The following is a 17000-nucleotide window of genomic DNA, read 5'->3' as shown; positions in this document are numbered from 1 at the left end:
GTGGTAAGAAAAACCCTTTCTCTGCGGTCAAACAATCTTGGAACCTCAGTACCATAGCAAGCTGCCATCAGGATTCCATTAGGAATAAGATCATCTGTTACTTCCTGCTGGAATGCCCCTTTGTATGGGAGTGGAAATATTTTGTGTTGGTATCTGTTGAGCTTCAGACCCACTGGTTCAGTATCACAAGACTGCTCTATAGGGTGTTCCTAGGGAAACATACATCAAATACAGCCAAAAAAAAATCAATTTAGAGAAATGGGCCATCACCCCAAAAATCCCTCTGAACTGCACCCTTCCTAGTAATCAGATAAGCACAGTTCAGGAGAAATCTCACATCTGACCTGACTAATGTTTGACAAGAAACAGAAAAGAATCAAAGGGTTTACCAGAATAAAGAGTATGAGTAATAGGAAGTTGAGCTGTTCTCCGTTCTAAAAATAGGTTGATGTGTCTGAAGTCTTTAACATTAGTAAAGAGTTTGTTAGATGGTCACTGAAATATTTCCATTTGTTAATAAGACCAAAATCGGGGCTGTAGATAGCAACTTATAAATGAAATAAAGAATTCCAGAGAAACACCTTAATTCAGAATATGAAACACAGTTCCTCAGGCAGTAGTTGAGCTAAGCAGTGCCCAATGCAAGAACCTGGATAAATACAAGAGAAGGTCATACTAATAGGGCATTTGGTTAAAGGGTGCTCAAACAAACGAAAGCCAACAGCAGTTGGCATGTTTGTATTTCAAGTTCTATATAATTCTGTGAATTGGTCATTCCCATATTCCAAACTTGTTCCTAAATTCACTAGGGCAACCCAAAAAAAAAGGAATTCTGGCCTCTGCTCAATAAACACCACAGATTAGCTTTGGTACACTTACAATTTCTCAGATATTAGTTTATTGCACAGGAATACATTAAAAAGTCAGGAGTATCAATACATTATTTACATTCCTGCAAAGCTCAGGAACTGTCTGCATCTGAGTTGGAATCAGAGTAATCAGCAACAAGCGAGTTGGCATTGACATCTCGATCTGCATCTGTCACAACCTCAGTCTGTGGGAGGGAATCAGCTTCCCCCTTAAAGCTGCTGCTTTTCTCTTGACTCATACAGTCTGAAATAAAACTTCTTTGATCATTTCACTCCCCCATCTCTATCGTGGTCTCTGTATCCCCGTTGATCAAGTCTGACTGCTCCTTTTGGCTCACTGAATACTCCGCTGATTTCTTTCTGATATTTCCCAGGTCACTTTGCAACAATTCCATTTGGACTATTTAAGGATTTGGTTGTTGATATTTTGCTCAGTCCCAGTTTCTTCAATACATCTCCAGTTTTCTCTCCGGATGCGACTTGGGGAGAGGCAAACCAGGACCTTGAAGTGATCTCCTTCCGCTTCATTCTCTGCTTGTCTTCATAGGCTGTGTAAGAAACAGTTAGAATCACTGGTACAACTGTCAGCTTGTTCTACAATAATCCTACTTTACACAAGGGGTCATTCTACTCCCGTGAGTTTAGGCAGCAAGAATCAGCAGTGATATCACTGGGTTTTCAAACCTCACCCTCAACCGCACACATTTCAAGGACTGCAGCAGTTCAAGAAGGCAGCTCACCACCACATTCTCAAGGGCGATTAAATGCTGGCTCAGCCTGCAAAGCCCACATCCCTTGAATGAATAAAAAAAAGATTGTAGATTCCCGCTGAGATAACTGGACAACAAATGATCGAGTTGGTATCCTAAGTAGTTGTGGAGACCATATGATTATTGATTGTACTGACTGCTGACAGCAGAGAACTCAGCCTAGGGTCCAAGCAGTGTGTGATTGTGCCATTGTGGCAGGATTTCCCACCCACTGATGAACCAAGGCAGGAGATCCGTTTGCTATAGTTTTAGTTTTGTCCAAATTTATTTAACCTCCCACAGGGCAACTCAATTGCAACTTTCTCAATTCTTCAGTTCCAGGCTTTTGAGGTTGTCTAAGACACTGTGTGCCATCACCACCCAGTCTCTACTAACATTACTCCCATGCATGGCTCTGAACCCTCTCGGTTCTGTGTGACCATCTGCCATTCCCTGCCCCCCTTAGCTGCTGTGATTTTGTGGAATATGCATTGTTTGTTTTAACTCGAGATGATTTCTTTGGTAACTACTGCTCCCAGAATTGTGCAGAAATTGCAGCTCACATTTACTTTCAAGTTATCCACCCATAAGGCCAAGCTAAGAGGAAGAAGACCTTTTGCAACCCTCCATGTATTCAAATTGGTCAATTTGGAGCCATTCTCTTGGTGAATGACGAACTAAATAACTAGGCTAAATGGGCTGGATTTCCAGGGATCAGGGTGGGGGTGGGGAGGGTGGGAACCATAAGAGGTAGCAACAAGAGCAGGCCATTCAGCCCCTCAAGCCTGCTCTGCCATTGAATAAAGATTATAGCTGCTCCAACATCCAAGTCCACTTTCCTGCTCTCTCCCCATAACTCTCAACTGCCTTAATGATTAGAAATCTATTTTCACCTTAAGTATACACAAGGACTCTGCCCCAACCTCCCCCCACCCCACCCTCAACAGCTCTCTGTGGCAGAGTTCCAAAGACTCACGATCCTTGGAGAAGAAATTCTTTCTCATCCTAGTCTTAAATGGGTCTCCCCATATTCTGAGATTTGTATTCCTCCTGATCATTCCTCCACACATCTCCCCTCTCACCTGAAATGTATGCCTCTGGTATTAGATATTTCAACCCTAGGAAAAGGATACCAGCTGTCTACTTTGTGTCTCTCATAATTTCATACATTTCTATCAGGTCTCCCCTCAGCCTCTGCTGCTCCAGAGAAAACAACGCAAGTTTTTCCAACCTCTCCTTACAGCACATGCCCTCTAATTCAGGCAACATCCTGGTGAACCTCTCCTGCACCCTCTCCAAAGCCTCCACATCCTTCCTCTAATGGGGCGACCAGAACTGAATGCAAGACTCCAGATGCAGTCTGAACAAGTATTATAAAGCTGCAACATAATTCCCGACTCTTGAACCCAATGCCTCGACTAATTAAGGCAAGCATGCCATAGGCCTTCTTTACCACCTTAACAACTTGTGTGGCCACTTTCATGGAGCTATGGACTTGAACCCCAAGATCCCTCTGTACATCAGTGCTGTTAAGGGTCCTGCTGTTAACTGTGTACCATTTGACTCATCAGTTGAATATAGTTCATTTCGTCCCAACTTACAGTCTAGAGCTCGTAATTTGAGAAGGGAAGCCAGGTGTTTATCTTCCTCAGACTCCTCGAGCAGTGGGATGCTGAGACATGCTTTGTTCCGAAGAGCTTCATCTTTCTCTTCCACCTCTTTCAGTACCTTCTTCTCATCCTAAAGGCAAGATAAATCGAATCTGGAATCAACATTCCTTTGGGAGTGAAGCAAAGCCATTGAAGTGGCACGATTCACAGGCACACAAAGGATAAATAAAAAGCAAAATCCTGCTGATGCTGGAAACCCAATCAAAAATCAGACAATGCTTGAAATGTTCAGCAGGCCAGGCAGGTGCTATGGAGTGAGAAGCAGAATCAAAGTTTCAGTAAATTACTTTCATCAGATGCTGCCTGACCTGTTGAATGTTTCCAGCATTTTCTCTTTCTTGGTTTGAAAATGGTGGTGATAGAACCAAGGATAGTTGGCGTTGGATTTAATTACTACCTTTACACTCACTGACTGGTTTTCCTCCGTGATCTGACATCATGGTGGGGGTAGGGGAGGGTGTTGGAGAGGAGGCATCCTTTCAAAGATGAGTCCTTGTAGGAGAAATTTTGCATTTTATCTGGTGGTATTTAATTGGTGAGATCGTGTGGACTGACTTGTATTTCTTGGGGGAAGGAATAAACACTGAATTATGTCCCTCAGAGTAAAGGTGGGGCAAAGGGATACCAAGCAATAGTCTGGTGCCTTTATTCTGATATTGATAATATGGCCTACCCGGAACTTCTTGCGTAACATGCTGTTAATGGCAAAGTCATCCTTCCATGCACTCTGCATATCCTGGATATTGGACAGGGTAGGAACAGCAATCTTCAGCTTCTCCTGGTCACTCACTCCATGTTCTAGCTTGTACATAGGATCTGTTTCCAACTTCTTCTTCTGTTCATGCTCTGAAGGATAAATGGTCACTTCATGATTCAATATGGAAAGCAGAAGACTCACCCAATGCTCCAATACCAACTTTATGGGGCAAAACCAACCATTACACATTGCAGGTGTAAGAACCAAAGGACAAGTTGAAGCAGAACAACCACATAGAAACAGTGTGCTCCATATTTTAATTATTACAGCTGATCCTGTACCTCAGCACCACTTTCCTACCTAATCCCCAAAGTGTCCAAAACTTTATTGGTTTCAACTTTGAATATACATCAAAGACTGAACTTCTGCCACCCTCCCAAGGTTCACAGACCTTTGTGAAAAAGAAATTTCTCCTCATCTCAGTCCAAAGGGCCGACCCCTTAGCTTAAAGATATGCCTTTTAATTCCAGACAGATAGGAAACAGTCTCCTGGCATCTACCTTGCCACCTTTCTCAGGATCTTGTGTGCCTCAGTGAGATCAACTCTGGTTCTTCTAAATTTTATGGGACAAAGTCAGTGCTACCAACTTTGCCCTCAATTCAGGACTGGAATCCAAGTATACCCTTCCTCATGAAAAGACGAAAACTGCAAATAGTACTCCAAATGGTCTCAACGAACGCTTCTGAATTTCAGCAATACTTCCTTACTTTTATACTCCAACCATCTCTCAAAAGGCCAAGAGACCATTTGCTTTCCTAATTGCTGTTGTATCTGCATGTTTACTTTGTGTCTCCTGGACCAGCATTCCCAGATCCCTTTGAACACAAAGGTTTTCCAGTTTCTCACCAGTTAACAAACATCCAGTTTTTCTGTTCTTCCCACTAGTGTGCATAATCTCACATTTTTCCATCAGACTCTATCTATTTCCTTCTTGCCCTTTAATTAACCTATATCACTTTGCAGATTCTCTGTGTCCTCCTCTTAGTTCACAAGGCCAATTGGTCTATAATTTCCTATTTTTCCTCTCTCTCCTTCTTTAAATAATAGTGTGACACTTGCTACCTTCCAGTCTGCAGGGACAGCTACAGAACTTCAGGAATGTTGCAAGATCAACATTAATGAATCCACTTTCTCTGCAGCATTTCCTTTTCAACCCAAACATCCAGGCTGTTTGTCAGGTTTTAGCCCCCCTAATGGCTCTAGTGCTTTCTCTTTAGAGACACGAATTACCTTCTTCTCCACTATTTTTAAAAACCTGGTTTTCCTTCTATTTCTGTTAGTTTTATAATATCCCCTACCATGAAAACAAATACAATATAGTTATTTAATACCTTTATAATTTCATTGTTCCCCATATTAATGTCACCTGCATTTGTCCCAAAGGGCCCTATAGTCATTTTAGCCATCCAATGTTTTTCTTAAAATAAAAGCATAGCTTCCAAGCTTTTACAATCAATATATTTCTTATAAATTTACTCTCATAACCTATATTTCACTTCAATTTTCAGTTAATTGTTGCTGCTTCCTATAACTTTCCTAATCCCCTGCTTTACCACATATTTTTGGCAACTGAAGTTTTTTTAAAGTTTATTATCCTTAACCACCCTAGTTAGCCACAAATACACCACTTCTATTGTGAAATTTTTGTTTCTTGATGGAATGTATATTCGTTGAGAATTTTGAAATATTTCTTTAAACATCTGCTATAGTTTGTCAATTGGCAAACTGTTTCACCTATTTTCCCAATCTGCTTTACCCAATGCACTCATCATACCTACATAATTGGCTGAATTTAAGTTCTGGCTAAACTGTTTTCCCCTCCATCTGCATACAAAGTTATAATCACATCAAACACTTTACTCTAGGAATCTCTTTTCATTGAGATGTAGTTAACCTTGTTTCATTACACAAGATTAAAAGGTCCATGTTCTCTGCATTGGTTCCATAACAAATTGCAAACCATACCAAATGCATTCTCTGAATTCATCCTCCCAAACTAAAGTGTGGTCAGTGGTTCTGAGGAGCAAAGGGGTTAAGGAGGATAACCTACAGTCTCACTACTAAAGGTACGGCTACATAGACAAAGTGAGACCATGGACAAGGATCCAGAACCAGAGAGACGGCATAGCTTGAGTCACAAAGTAAATATCTTCATCTCCATCTTTAAATCCTGAATAGTAAGGAACTGAAAATGAGTATAGATAGCATGGAGAGTAGCACAGATGGTGAACCATAGAACAATACAGCCCAATACAGGCCCTTCGGCCCACCATGTTGTGCCGACCTTCAAACCACTCCCAAGACTATCTAACCCCTTCCTCCCATATATCCCTCTATCTTAAATTTCTCCATATGCTTATCTAACAATCTCTTGAACTTGCCCAACGTATCAGCCTCCACCACCACCCCAGGCAGCGCATTCCATGCACCAACCACTCCCTGGGTGAAAAACCTCCCTCTGACGTCTCCCTTGAACTTCCCACCCATTACCTTAAAGCCATGCCCTCCAATATAGCCCAAGAGTACATTGGTTTGGTGCAAGATTAAGGCCGCTGATGATCGGATGAATTCAGATGAGGATGGGAGGCTGGCCAGGTTGGAATCGCCAGGCATGGAGGGGACAAAAGCACAGACAAGGGTCACAGCAGATGAAACAGGTAAAAAGAGAGGAAGACGAGCTGGGAAATGGGCACTTGCTTTGTACATGTGTATGTAGAATAAGCTAACCTGGAACCAGGGTTTTAATGCAGTGGAGGAACCTGGGTAAGGAAGGGGATGTGGGTAGGGAACAGGATAATAAATGCTGCTGCAAAGGAATTCAGTATGGAACTAACCACTGGAGAGTCACTACCAAGTGACACATTAGTGCACGCTCACCCACCTCGCATTGAGCCTCAGTGTAATCCCAGCTTCTCTGATTGGCCCTCAACACACATTCCCAGCTCTTCATAATGTGCAAGGTACTCCTTTCAGTTTCCATTCCCCTGCGACCTCCCCTTCCCACATCTCTCCGCCACCAACGCCTTGGTTACGAACCAGTTGTTAAAATCTGTTCATTGTCCTTCATGTCCCAGCGCTCCTCCTTCCGTCGGGCTCCGCTCACAATCACGTAGTCACAGTTCGCTGGGTCAGTCTGCATCTCAATATAGTTCACACACAAGTGGCACTTCATCCGAAATCTGCAACATCCAACATCAGGTTCTTACTAAAGCACAGCCTAAGAAACCCATCACCCACCATCCCAAGGAAGATGTACTGAGAGATACATGGATACAAATCCTGCTTGTACCACAGAAGATATAGAAAGAGGAAGACAGACAGATGGACACCAATCTTGCCCACATGCTGACAGAGAAGGCAGCAAGAATATTTATCAGGGGACAATACTGGCAGTGGAAGGGTGGATACAGAGTATGCAGAGGTTGGGATGGAAGTGATAGGAAGCACCCTGTGAATCTCATCACTAAAAGCATAGGTGCACCTTTAGAAACTGGGGTCGCCAAAGCCATATCTGATTGCTGTTCATTAGCTATCTGGAGAACAGGGCATTGGGATCCATTTCAACTCATGGTCAAAGGACAGGGAAGATTTAAAACACTGCAATCATACAAAGTATAGGACATGAGGAAAATAAAGACACTTCTATTTAAGAATTAATTATGGACAATTACTGAAATGCTTCCAAGTAAAATTGATAGAAAATTACCCCACACAAATTTGTCAGTGCCAGAACTGCTGTATAGAGGGTGAATGGTGGTGTGACTGGGCAATACAGGATAGGGCAGGGAAGAGGGTCAGTTGTGCTCATGGAGGTTTTTAAGGAGGACAGAAGGAACTATGTCTTGACTTGGCTGTGGAGCAGCCCGGGTGAATAACAAATGAGGGGTGAAACACTGGTGGTACCTGTAAATGGGGGTTGTGTAGTAGTTCCCAACTTTCTTCTTCTCTGCATTGTACCGGACACCTGCAATCAACAAAGAGCATTGTCACCAACTGTTCAAAGCCAGAGGAAAGCTCCACTTATTGCATCCAACAACCCCAGGGAAGCTATAGCAGGGGTTAGATATAGGGTAAAGCTTTCTCTATGCAGTCCCATCAGACACTCTCAAGGCAGATACAGCGTGGGTTAGAAACCAAGTAAAGCACCTTCAGTCTTGGGAATGGTAACCACATTTTGTTCTGGACAGCCACACTCAGAGCATCGCAACACATTCCATTCAGCTATCAGAACTGATGCCAGTGATAAATGGACAGTAATCCAACTGACATACTTCCACCCCCAAGTACTCTCAGCATTGTCAGATGGTGATAAAAACAGATCTGGTTCACTAATATCTTTTAGGGAAAGAAATTTCCCATCCTCATCTTGTCTGCATTATTGTGACTCCAGAGCTATCTACATGCTTGACACAACTGCATTTGGGGCTGGCATAAGCAAGCCACCCTAGTCATGGAAAACTAGTGATGAATAATAAAACTGCCTTGCCAATGACACCACAATTCTAATAAATTAAAATTTCCCCGCCTTACCCATTCCGATGTGCTTTCCACATCCATCACACCAGATGTTATATGGCATCTCAAACCTTTGAGAAATGAAATGATTTGGTTATTGATAAACGTCAAACTATTCGAATGAAACCAGAATGGCACTGCACAGGAGAAGGCCACTGTGAAGGCCACTTGCTCCTGTCAAGAGGCCACAGTGTGAGCACTGCCAGACTATTTGACAATGCAGTGGGAACCAAGCTGTTCACACTAATACTAAGAGTTACTGCGGAACGAACATTGGAGGTCATTAGTACCCTGGGGTGACCAATTAATCTTTCACACAGGGATATAGTGGCACACTGGACACAATATTGGGCACTTTCACTCCACAAGATCAAATGCAGCACAACAGGTAGCTTAGCACATAAGACAAAAGCAGGAAACTTACCGGATGATGAGGATACCTTGGGAGAGTTTCCGGGCCCTTTCCCGGAGAGGGTGACTGTTCCTATATTTGTTGAGGGAGCCATGCTGTCAGGTTAAAAAGGCACATTAAGAAAACGCAAGAAAAGTATATGGCAAAACTTATTCATAGGCCTTCTAAACACTCCCACTGAACCTGCCCGTAGTGTTTGGTAGCCCTCTTGCAGTGTGCTGTGGGACGTCATTATTTTGGTCTCCAAATTCAAAATACACCACACTTGCCATGAAGGCAGTGCGGCATAGTTTCATGGGATAAGGAGGTTTTGAAGAGGTTTAGAATGGGCTTGGGTTCATTGGAGTTAGAATAATGAGATTTTATAGAAACATGCAAGATTCTGAGAGATGGGCATGGGAATACTGAAAATGCTTCCTGGAGTGCCTAAATGTAGGCGACAAGATTCAAGATAAGCTGTTGGCTGTTTGGATTCAGGTGAGAAGACCTAAAGAAAGTGTAAAGGCAGCAAATTCTTATTTGTTGAGATAAATTCAAAACTGGGAGTGATATATTATTGTGCTCAAAGAGAATTAAGAGTTAAGGGATCAGACAGGAAAGTGTTGAGGCCAGGAATCACCTTAGTTAATGAATGGCAGAGACTTCAGGGGCCTTCGAAACCTGGGAACTGTCCAGACTTTCTGGATCCTCCTATATTTTGTGAAATAACCAGAGCTCTGGGACTTTGGAGCAAAGTATTGGTTACTTTGGGTTAAAGCAGCCTCCTCCCAGGACCATGGGACTGAAGCTACAGTCGCAGCTGTTCATGCACTTACAAGAACTGTGGCCCAGAAAGTCTCAGAATCAGGTAAACTCTAAAGCTCCCAGGCGTGCTTTAAGGGCTGCTTCCCATTATGTTCTTATGGTTAAAGTTGCTACACACGCACACACACAAATGGAAGTTGCAGTACTATGCATTGCTCCACAGCTCTTCCGTGGATGCAATTTTCATTTTCACTCAGTTTTCACAGTACTTCATTTTACACACAATGAACACTAACTAACCTTGGCAGGATCAAAGTCGGGTGGGTAATATTTATTCACTCCCTTCCGTTCACCCTGTAGAAGAGAAAAGAATGAATTATGATTAGAAAGGCCCTTTTCCTTTGAATATACCCCTCCCTTCCTCCCCAGATGCAGTGATTCTTGAGAATGTAGGTCCCACAGGGAAGGTTACCCTCTGGAGCTCAAAGCTGTTCTTCATTAGACAGCACCAGAAGAATATTAATCAACAAGGATTCAACAGCTGAACCCACTCAATTCCTTGCTCTGGGAATTTGCAGTACTGTTTATTAATCAGAAGCAGGGACCCTGGCTGAGGTTTCTCCACCCACCAAGACCACCAAGCATCCAAGACCACTTTCCAAACTGCTCCAAACCATAGATAATATGCCATACTAGAGCCTTAGGGAGACACTTTCCCTCACTGGATGACTTTCTGAAATGCGAAATAAAAATAGTAAAATCTGGAAATACTCAGCAGCAACTGGGGAGTTAGGTTTTCAACCTGAAACCTGTCTTCAGGATTAGAACATGGCCATTAATCTAACATGGCCATCTTTCTCATCCCACGTATTTCCGATCTGCAAAGAACTGGTAGCACTTCCTGTTTTTAATTCCTCTTACTCAGAATGTCAACTTTTGCAGAAATCCAACCATCTCAGAGCAGCATCTCTGCAATCAAGCAACGCAGGAGCTCAAATGGGGTGAGAGAGCGAGAGAAGGACGTACGAGTGATCAAATTAATGCAGGCAGCGGATGTCCAGCACTGTGCACTGGCAATGTTCTTGCAGTTTAAAATGTGATCCCAACTTTTAACCTGCAACAACACATAAAATTTGGGCTGTGACAGTGGTGCAGCTGATAGAGCTGCTGCTTCTCAGCTGCAGAGATCCAGGTTCAATTCTAACCTCTGGAGCCATCTGTGTAGAGTTTGCATGTTCTCTCTGTGACTACAAGGGCTTCCCTCTGGTGCTCTGGTTTCCTCCCACATCCCAAAGATGCTGGTTGGTAGGTTAATTGGTCACTATAACTTACTCCTAGTGCAGCCTGGTAGTGGAATCTGGGAGAGTTGATGGGAATGCAGAGAGAATAGATTACACAGAAAAACAGTTGGGAAAGAGATTGCTCTGAGCCAGTGTAGACTCAATGGAGCAAAATGGCCTCTTATTTTGAAAGGAAATATTGAAATTCGGAGCAGACAATGGTTTCACAGGTTGTAATCTTGAGGCTCAATCAGTATTCAGCCAACTACCATTAAGGTCAAGAGAATATAGATGCTGTCAGGTTTAGAAGGAGACAGAACACAGATCTCAAAGAGAAAGGTCCCTAGCTGCACATCGTCAGTTCTTAGATATACCCTCAACATTTGTCCATTGTCAACAAGTATTGCCAGATCACCGTAACCTCCCACTCTCAAAACATTAAACTCCGCCACCAGACTTACCATTGTTTATTTCTGAGATCTTCATCCAACTCCAGCCAATCCTTCCACAATCCAACACACTGAACAAATAGAAAGAAACATGAGTGCACATTTCTGGTGCATTAAACTCACATTCCACCAGCTTCCTTTGCACAGCCCAGCAAAGAGAAATGACCTCAGAAGATGGGTGCGTGGAAGTTAATCAGGAACGGGGAGTGGTAACCTCTATGATCCCAGGAAGGCTGTGAAGCCTCGGTCGCTGGATATAATCGGGAAAGTAATCAATAAATTTGTGGATATTAGGGGAACCAAAGGACATATAGTCAGTGCAGGAAAGTATTACAGAGGGAAAAGATCAGCCATGTTCTGACTGAATTATACAGCTAACATTAAAGGGCTGAATGGTCTACTTCTGACTCGCTCCATTGGATTCTTCTGGGGACATGCCCTCCGTGGCTTCTGTTGGGGGAGGGCGGTGGTGTAAAACGATGATGGTGACAAGAGGAAGGGGATGTTGCTGTTCAGGCAAGGAAAAAGGCTGCAGGCTCCAGTGGAGGATTGGGCTGGCTGTCCAAGGAATGTGGCTGAGAATAGAGGGTGAGCTGGGGATGCCAACATGTTGATGCTGTCACCAGTAGCCCCAACCACCATCTCACCCCACCAGCATGCCTTTATTCCCATTCCCCCTCCTAAATGTGTTGACCACTACTGCTCAAGACCATAGTCCGTAGACACCGACTACCGCCTGATATTGGGGGAAGAGGGGGCAGGGTTGTGTGGGTAGGGGGAGGTGGAATACTCCCCCCACCCACTAGAAGGAAACATGATTCCCTAAGTCTGGTGAGGGAAGAGGCCACAACCCCTGACCCACTCAGTGATTGATGGGGGTTCAGAGTCTGAGCAGGAGAGGGCGAGTGTCCCGACCCAGGAGAGCGAGAGTTTCCCGACCCAGGAGGGCGACGACGAACCGCTGCGTTGTTGCCGGGCCTAGTGTTAAAGCCCCTAGCCTACCCCACCCCCACCCTAAGCCCGAGTTTAATTGTTGCGGTAACTTTAGACCCACCCTCCCTCCCCAGACCCGGGCATAGTCCAGGCAGGAAAACGGAAGGGTCGAGGGTCGGGGCCCAACACAGGCCTGGTTGCCACAGTAACCCGCCAGCGGGAGTCGCGACTTTACCTCCAGCTCAGGCGCGCAGCTACTCACCACGCAGGCGTGACCCCCTCCCCTAGCAACGACGTCCTTCACAACGGGTGAGGCCCAGCGGCCGTGCGGTCAAACCCGGAGCCTGAAAGTGCCGCCCGCCTTCCAACCTGATTCCTTCAGCGTCCCGCTTACACATTAACGCAAACACAAATAACGCGCCGCTGAACATCTGAAATCGGAACGGTGAATGCCGGAAGTGTGCGACGGAGCCGATGGCAGCTATGGAGAAAGGAAATAAAAATCTCGCTGACTTCCACCTGTACTGGGAGAAGTTAGAGGTAAAACAAGATTCAAAGCACAGGGCAGGGCAGAGAGGAGGACAAGGAAAGTCTGTGAGAGGCTGGGAACCAGGGAGCCTCCACAGCCCTTTGGAATAGAGAATTCTAAAGATTCACCACATTCTCCTCATTTCAGTCCTAGTTTCCATTCCCTTATTTTGAGATTGTAACCCCTGGTTCTAGATTCCTTAGCAAGGGAAGCATCCTTCCCACACGTATCCTGTTGAGCCCTCTAAGACTTTTTTACACTCCAACGGGATCACCTCTCATTCTTGTGAACTCCAGAGAATAGGAGCCAAGCTGACTCAATCCATTCTCATATGACAGACCTGCCATCACAGGTGAATTTTTACTGAACTCTATAACAAGTATTTTTTTTAGGTAAAGGAACGTTTGAAATTTAATATATTCCAATCTTCTTTAAAAAGCGTTAAGCATTTCTATTTGTTCTACTTAAGTGGATAACCTCATATTTTTCCACATTGTACTCTGTTGATATTTTCTTACTTGTTCGCTTAGCAGTAACATGAACTGTGGATAATGGGGAACTGCATACTGTGGATAAAGGGTATCTTTCACGGAGATCTGCAGATGTCATTTGATAAAGTGCCACATCAAAACATTGTGGAAAACAAAAGCTCATGGCTGTAGGAGGAAAGACATTGGCATGGATAGATGATTTGTTGGGTAACAGGAAACAAAGAGGAGGCACCAATTGTTTTCCACTCCCCTCATCCACTCCAACCTCACCCGCTCCAAACAAGCAGCTCTCCACTCACTTTGCACCAATCCTGACCTCATTATCAAACCCTTGGACAAGGCTGGTGCTGTTGTGGACTGACCTCTGCATGCAGCGGCTAGAAGTAGCTCTAAACACCTCCTTATATTTCCCCTAGACCATGAGTCCACCTGGACCAATCAAATCTTATCACATCAGGAGATCTGTCCTCTGTAGCCTCCAACCTGATAGTGCCTCAATTCCTCATTGTCTTATCTCTTACCCAAGATCCACAAACAGGACTGTGTTGGAAGACCCATTATTTCTTCCTCCTCTTTCCCTACTGAACTTATCTCTTCACACTTAAACTCTATCCTGTCTCCCCTTGCCTGGTCCCTTCCTAACAACACCTGGGACAACTCTCATGCCCTCCACTATTTTGACAACTTCCAATTCCCTGGCCCCAACCACCACCATGGACATCCAGTCTTCATAAACCTCCATTCCTCCATCAAGGAGGTATTAGAACCCTTCACTTCTTTCTGGAACAAAGATTATTATTTGCAGAACTTGTTCTTACCCTCAACAACTTCTTTTCCAATTCCTTCACTTTCTACAAATCAAAGGCATAGCCATGGGCACATGTATGGGCTCCAGCTACTCCTGTCTTTTTATTGGCTAAATGGAACCGTCCTTGTTCCAAACCTATTCTGGCATCCCTCCCCAACTCTTTCTCCACTACATTGATGACTGAATTGGTGCTGCTTCTTGCACTCATGCAGAACTCGCCAGTTTTATCACCTCTGCTTCTAACTTCCACTCTGCTCTCAAATTCTCTTGTACCACTTCTGACACTTCTCTCCCTTTTCTGGATCTCTCTGTCTCCATCTTGGGAGACAAACTATCCACCGATATCTACAATAAACCCACTGACTCCTACAACTACCTCGACTACACCTCCTCCCACCCTGTCTCCTGTAAGGATGTCATCCCTTTCTTTCATTTTTTCCATCTCCACCACATCTGTTCTCAAGATGAGGCTTTCTGTTCCAGGACTTCTGAAAAATCCTCCTTTTTCTCGAAATGCGGTGTCCTCTCTACCATAGTTGATGGAGCCCTCATTTGCATTTCCTCCATTTTCCAGAGGTCTGCTTTCACCCATTCCCCTCCGACAGAACAGAGATAGAGTTCTCTTGGAACATATAAGATCCCAAGTGGTCTTAACAGGGTAGATGTGGAGAGAATGTTTCTCCATGTGGGAGAACCTGGAGGGTTACTGTTTAAGAATAAGGGGTTGCCCATTTAAGATTAAGATGAGGAGTCATGAGTCTTTGGATTTCTCTTCCTCAAAGGGAGGTTTTGATTATTTTTGGGGCAGAGATAGATGGATACTTGATGCAAAAGAGTGAAAGACAACTGGGGATTGGTTAGAATACAGAGTTGAGGCTAGAATCAGATCAGCAATGAATATCATGAATGGCAAAGCAGGAATGAGGCATCAAGTGGTGTACTCCTGCTCCTAATTTGTATTTCGTACACCTATTTCCAGTTGAACTTTCTTTGCATCCTCGTCACCACTTTAGTGCTCTGATTTTTTTCTTAATAGTCTTTTGTGTTGCGCCCAATTGAAAGACTTCTGAAAGTCCAAATACACCATACCAACTGATTCACCTTAATGTGGTTTGCTTGTTACATAATAAAAAACAGATTTGACAAACATGATATCCCTTTCATAAATCTATGAAATGACAAAATGGGCGACACTGCAAAGCGAAAGGTTGTGATCGTGAGATGGATGAAGAAGCTTCACTGTCATTCAGGCTTCACATTGAATTCAACAATTTTAGATAATAGCCACTGTCCCATTGCTTCAGATGGCAAGTGTTCGTAATGATTCTGCAGTTCACCTTCCCACGGTTGGGCATTGGATCCCCACTATTACATTCAGAATCAGGTTTATTATCACTGACATATGTTGTGAAATTTGTTGTTTTGCGGTGGCAGTACAGTACAAGGCATAAAAGTTACTATAAGTTGCCCAAAATTAAGTAAATAAAATAGTGCAAAAGAGGAATAACGAGGTAAAATTCATGGGTTCATGGACCGTTCAGAAATCTGATGGTGGAGGGGAAGAAGCTGTTCCTGAAATGTTGAATGTGGATCTTCAGGCTCCTGTACCTCCTCCCTTGATGGTAGTAACGAGAAGAGGGCATGCCCTGGGTGGTGAGGGTCCTTAATGATGGATGCTGCCTTATTGAGGCACTGCCTCTTGAAGATGTCCTCGATGGTGGGGAGGGTTTTGCCCGTGATGGTACATTTCCTCCTAACTTCCTTCCTAAATCTATTCCATTCTCTTAATTTCTCCAGCTCCATCACTTCTGCTCAGATGGGGCCAGCTGTCTGTCATGTCTTCCTTAATTCTTAACATTGGGTTCCCCTCCATCAGTCGGCAGGGTCCTCAGCCCATTTCTGCTCTCACCCTTTTCCCTTGCTCCCAGAACCAGGATAGGGGTCTTCTTCTCCTCACATTCCACCCTACTAACCTCCACTTTTCATCACTTGGCATCTCCAGCTTAAAGCCTTCACCAAACTCCTTTTTCCCTTCTTTTCCTTTCAGCAAATGCAAGAAGCTGTTTCCTTCAGGGGACTCTGAACTCAGTCCTCATTCACCATTACACCCCTTCCGTTCTTCCTGCATCCTCCCATGCAGACATAAAAGATGCAACAACTACACTTTTCCCACCTCCCTTCCAAACTGATCAGGATCCCAAACATTCCTTTCAGCTATAGAGTAGTACAGCACAGGAACAGCCCCTTCAGCCCACAATGTCTGTGCCGAACACAAATACTTATTACAGTTTGGTACACAGCTTTCACTGTTTACTTTGCAGTTTTCTCTATAATGGGGCGATTTGGAGTCTACATGCTTGAACTTACGTTTCTGATGGTCTTCCTGAAATGTTAAGTTTCCCTCTCCACAGATTCTGCTTATACTTCCAGAATTTTCTGTTTTTATCTCAAATTTAACTCCTTTCATTATCTCAACACATCCTCTTACAGTGAATTAAATATTTTTGGAGTCTGGTGACTTGTATAATGAAGAAAACCCGGCAGTTTCTGAACCAAAGTTTCCCACAAACTGCTTTGTGATAATGAACTGATTAATATGCTTGAGTGATGTTGATTGTAAGAAAAGTATTGACCAGAACTTTTCTGCTCTTTGAAGTAAGACAAAGGGATCTTTTCAATCTCTCCAAAACAACGGACAGGACCTTGATTTAACCTGGAAGACAGAGCACCCACCCCCACTATCATGTAGTGTTCCCTTATATTGACTGAAATGTTGGCCTATTTTTATGCTCA

At 43.8% G+C, this 17000-nt stretch overlaps 1 protein-coding gene across 3 annotated transcripts; it reads right to left on the bottom strand.

Annotated features, from left to right (window-relative positions):
* Nucleotides 1-871: 871 nt before the first annotated feature.
* yju2b (YJU2 splicing factor homolog B) lies at nucleotides 872-12785 on the bottom strand. 3 transcript variants are annotated; one of them, XM_052041929.1, is made up of 10 exons: nucleotides 12615-12647; nucleotides 11459-11517; nucleotides 10018-10071; nucleotides 8986-9068; nucleotides 8577-8632; nucleotides 7950-8010; nucleotides 7083-7225; nucleotides 3962-4134; nucleotides 3220-3358; nucleotides 872-1417 (listed from the first exon to the last, which is right to left on the bottom strand). In XM_052041929.1, exons 2-10 carry the CDS (start codon nucleotides 11459-11461, stop codon nucleotides 1245-1247), a joined length of 885 nt encoding a protein of 294 aa, XP_051897889.1. In that variant the 5' UTR covers nucleotides 11462-11517; nucleotides 12615-12647; the 3' UTR covers nucleotides 872-1244. The 3 variants fall into 3 exon arrangements, with proteins under 3 accessions (XP_051897889.1, XP_051897887.1, XP_051897888.1); XM_052041927.1 differs by lacking the exon at nucleotides 12615-12647 and adding an exon at nucleotides 12501-12609 and having other exon boundaries at nucleotides 873-1417; XM_052041928.1 differs by having other exon boundaries at nucleotides 885-1417; nucleotides 12642-12785.
* Between the last annotated feature and the right edge of the window lie 4215 nt (nucleotides 12786-17000).

The sequence above is a fragment of the Pristis pectinata genome, chromosome 31 (genome assembly GCF_009764475.1).
Source record: "Pristis pectinata isolate sPriPec2 chromosome 31, sPriPec2.1.pri, whole genome shotgun sequence".
Classification (NCBI taxonomy): Eukaryota; Metazoa; Chordata; class Chondrichthyes; order Rhinopristiformes; family Pristidae; genus Pristis; species Pristis pectinata.
This window is presented reverse-complemented; position numbering and strand designations above follow the sequence as displayed.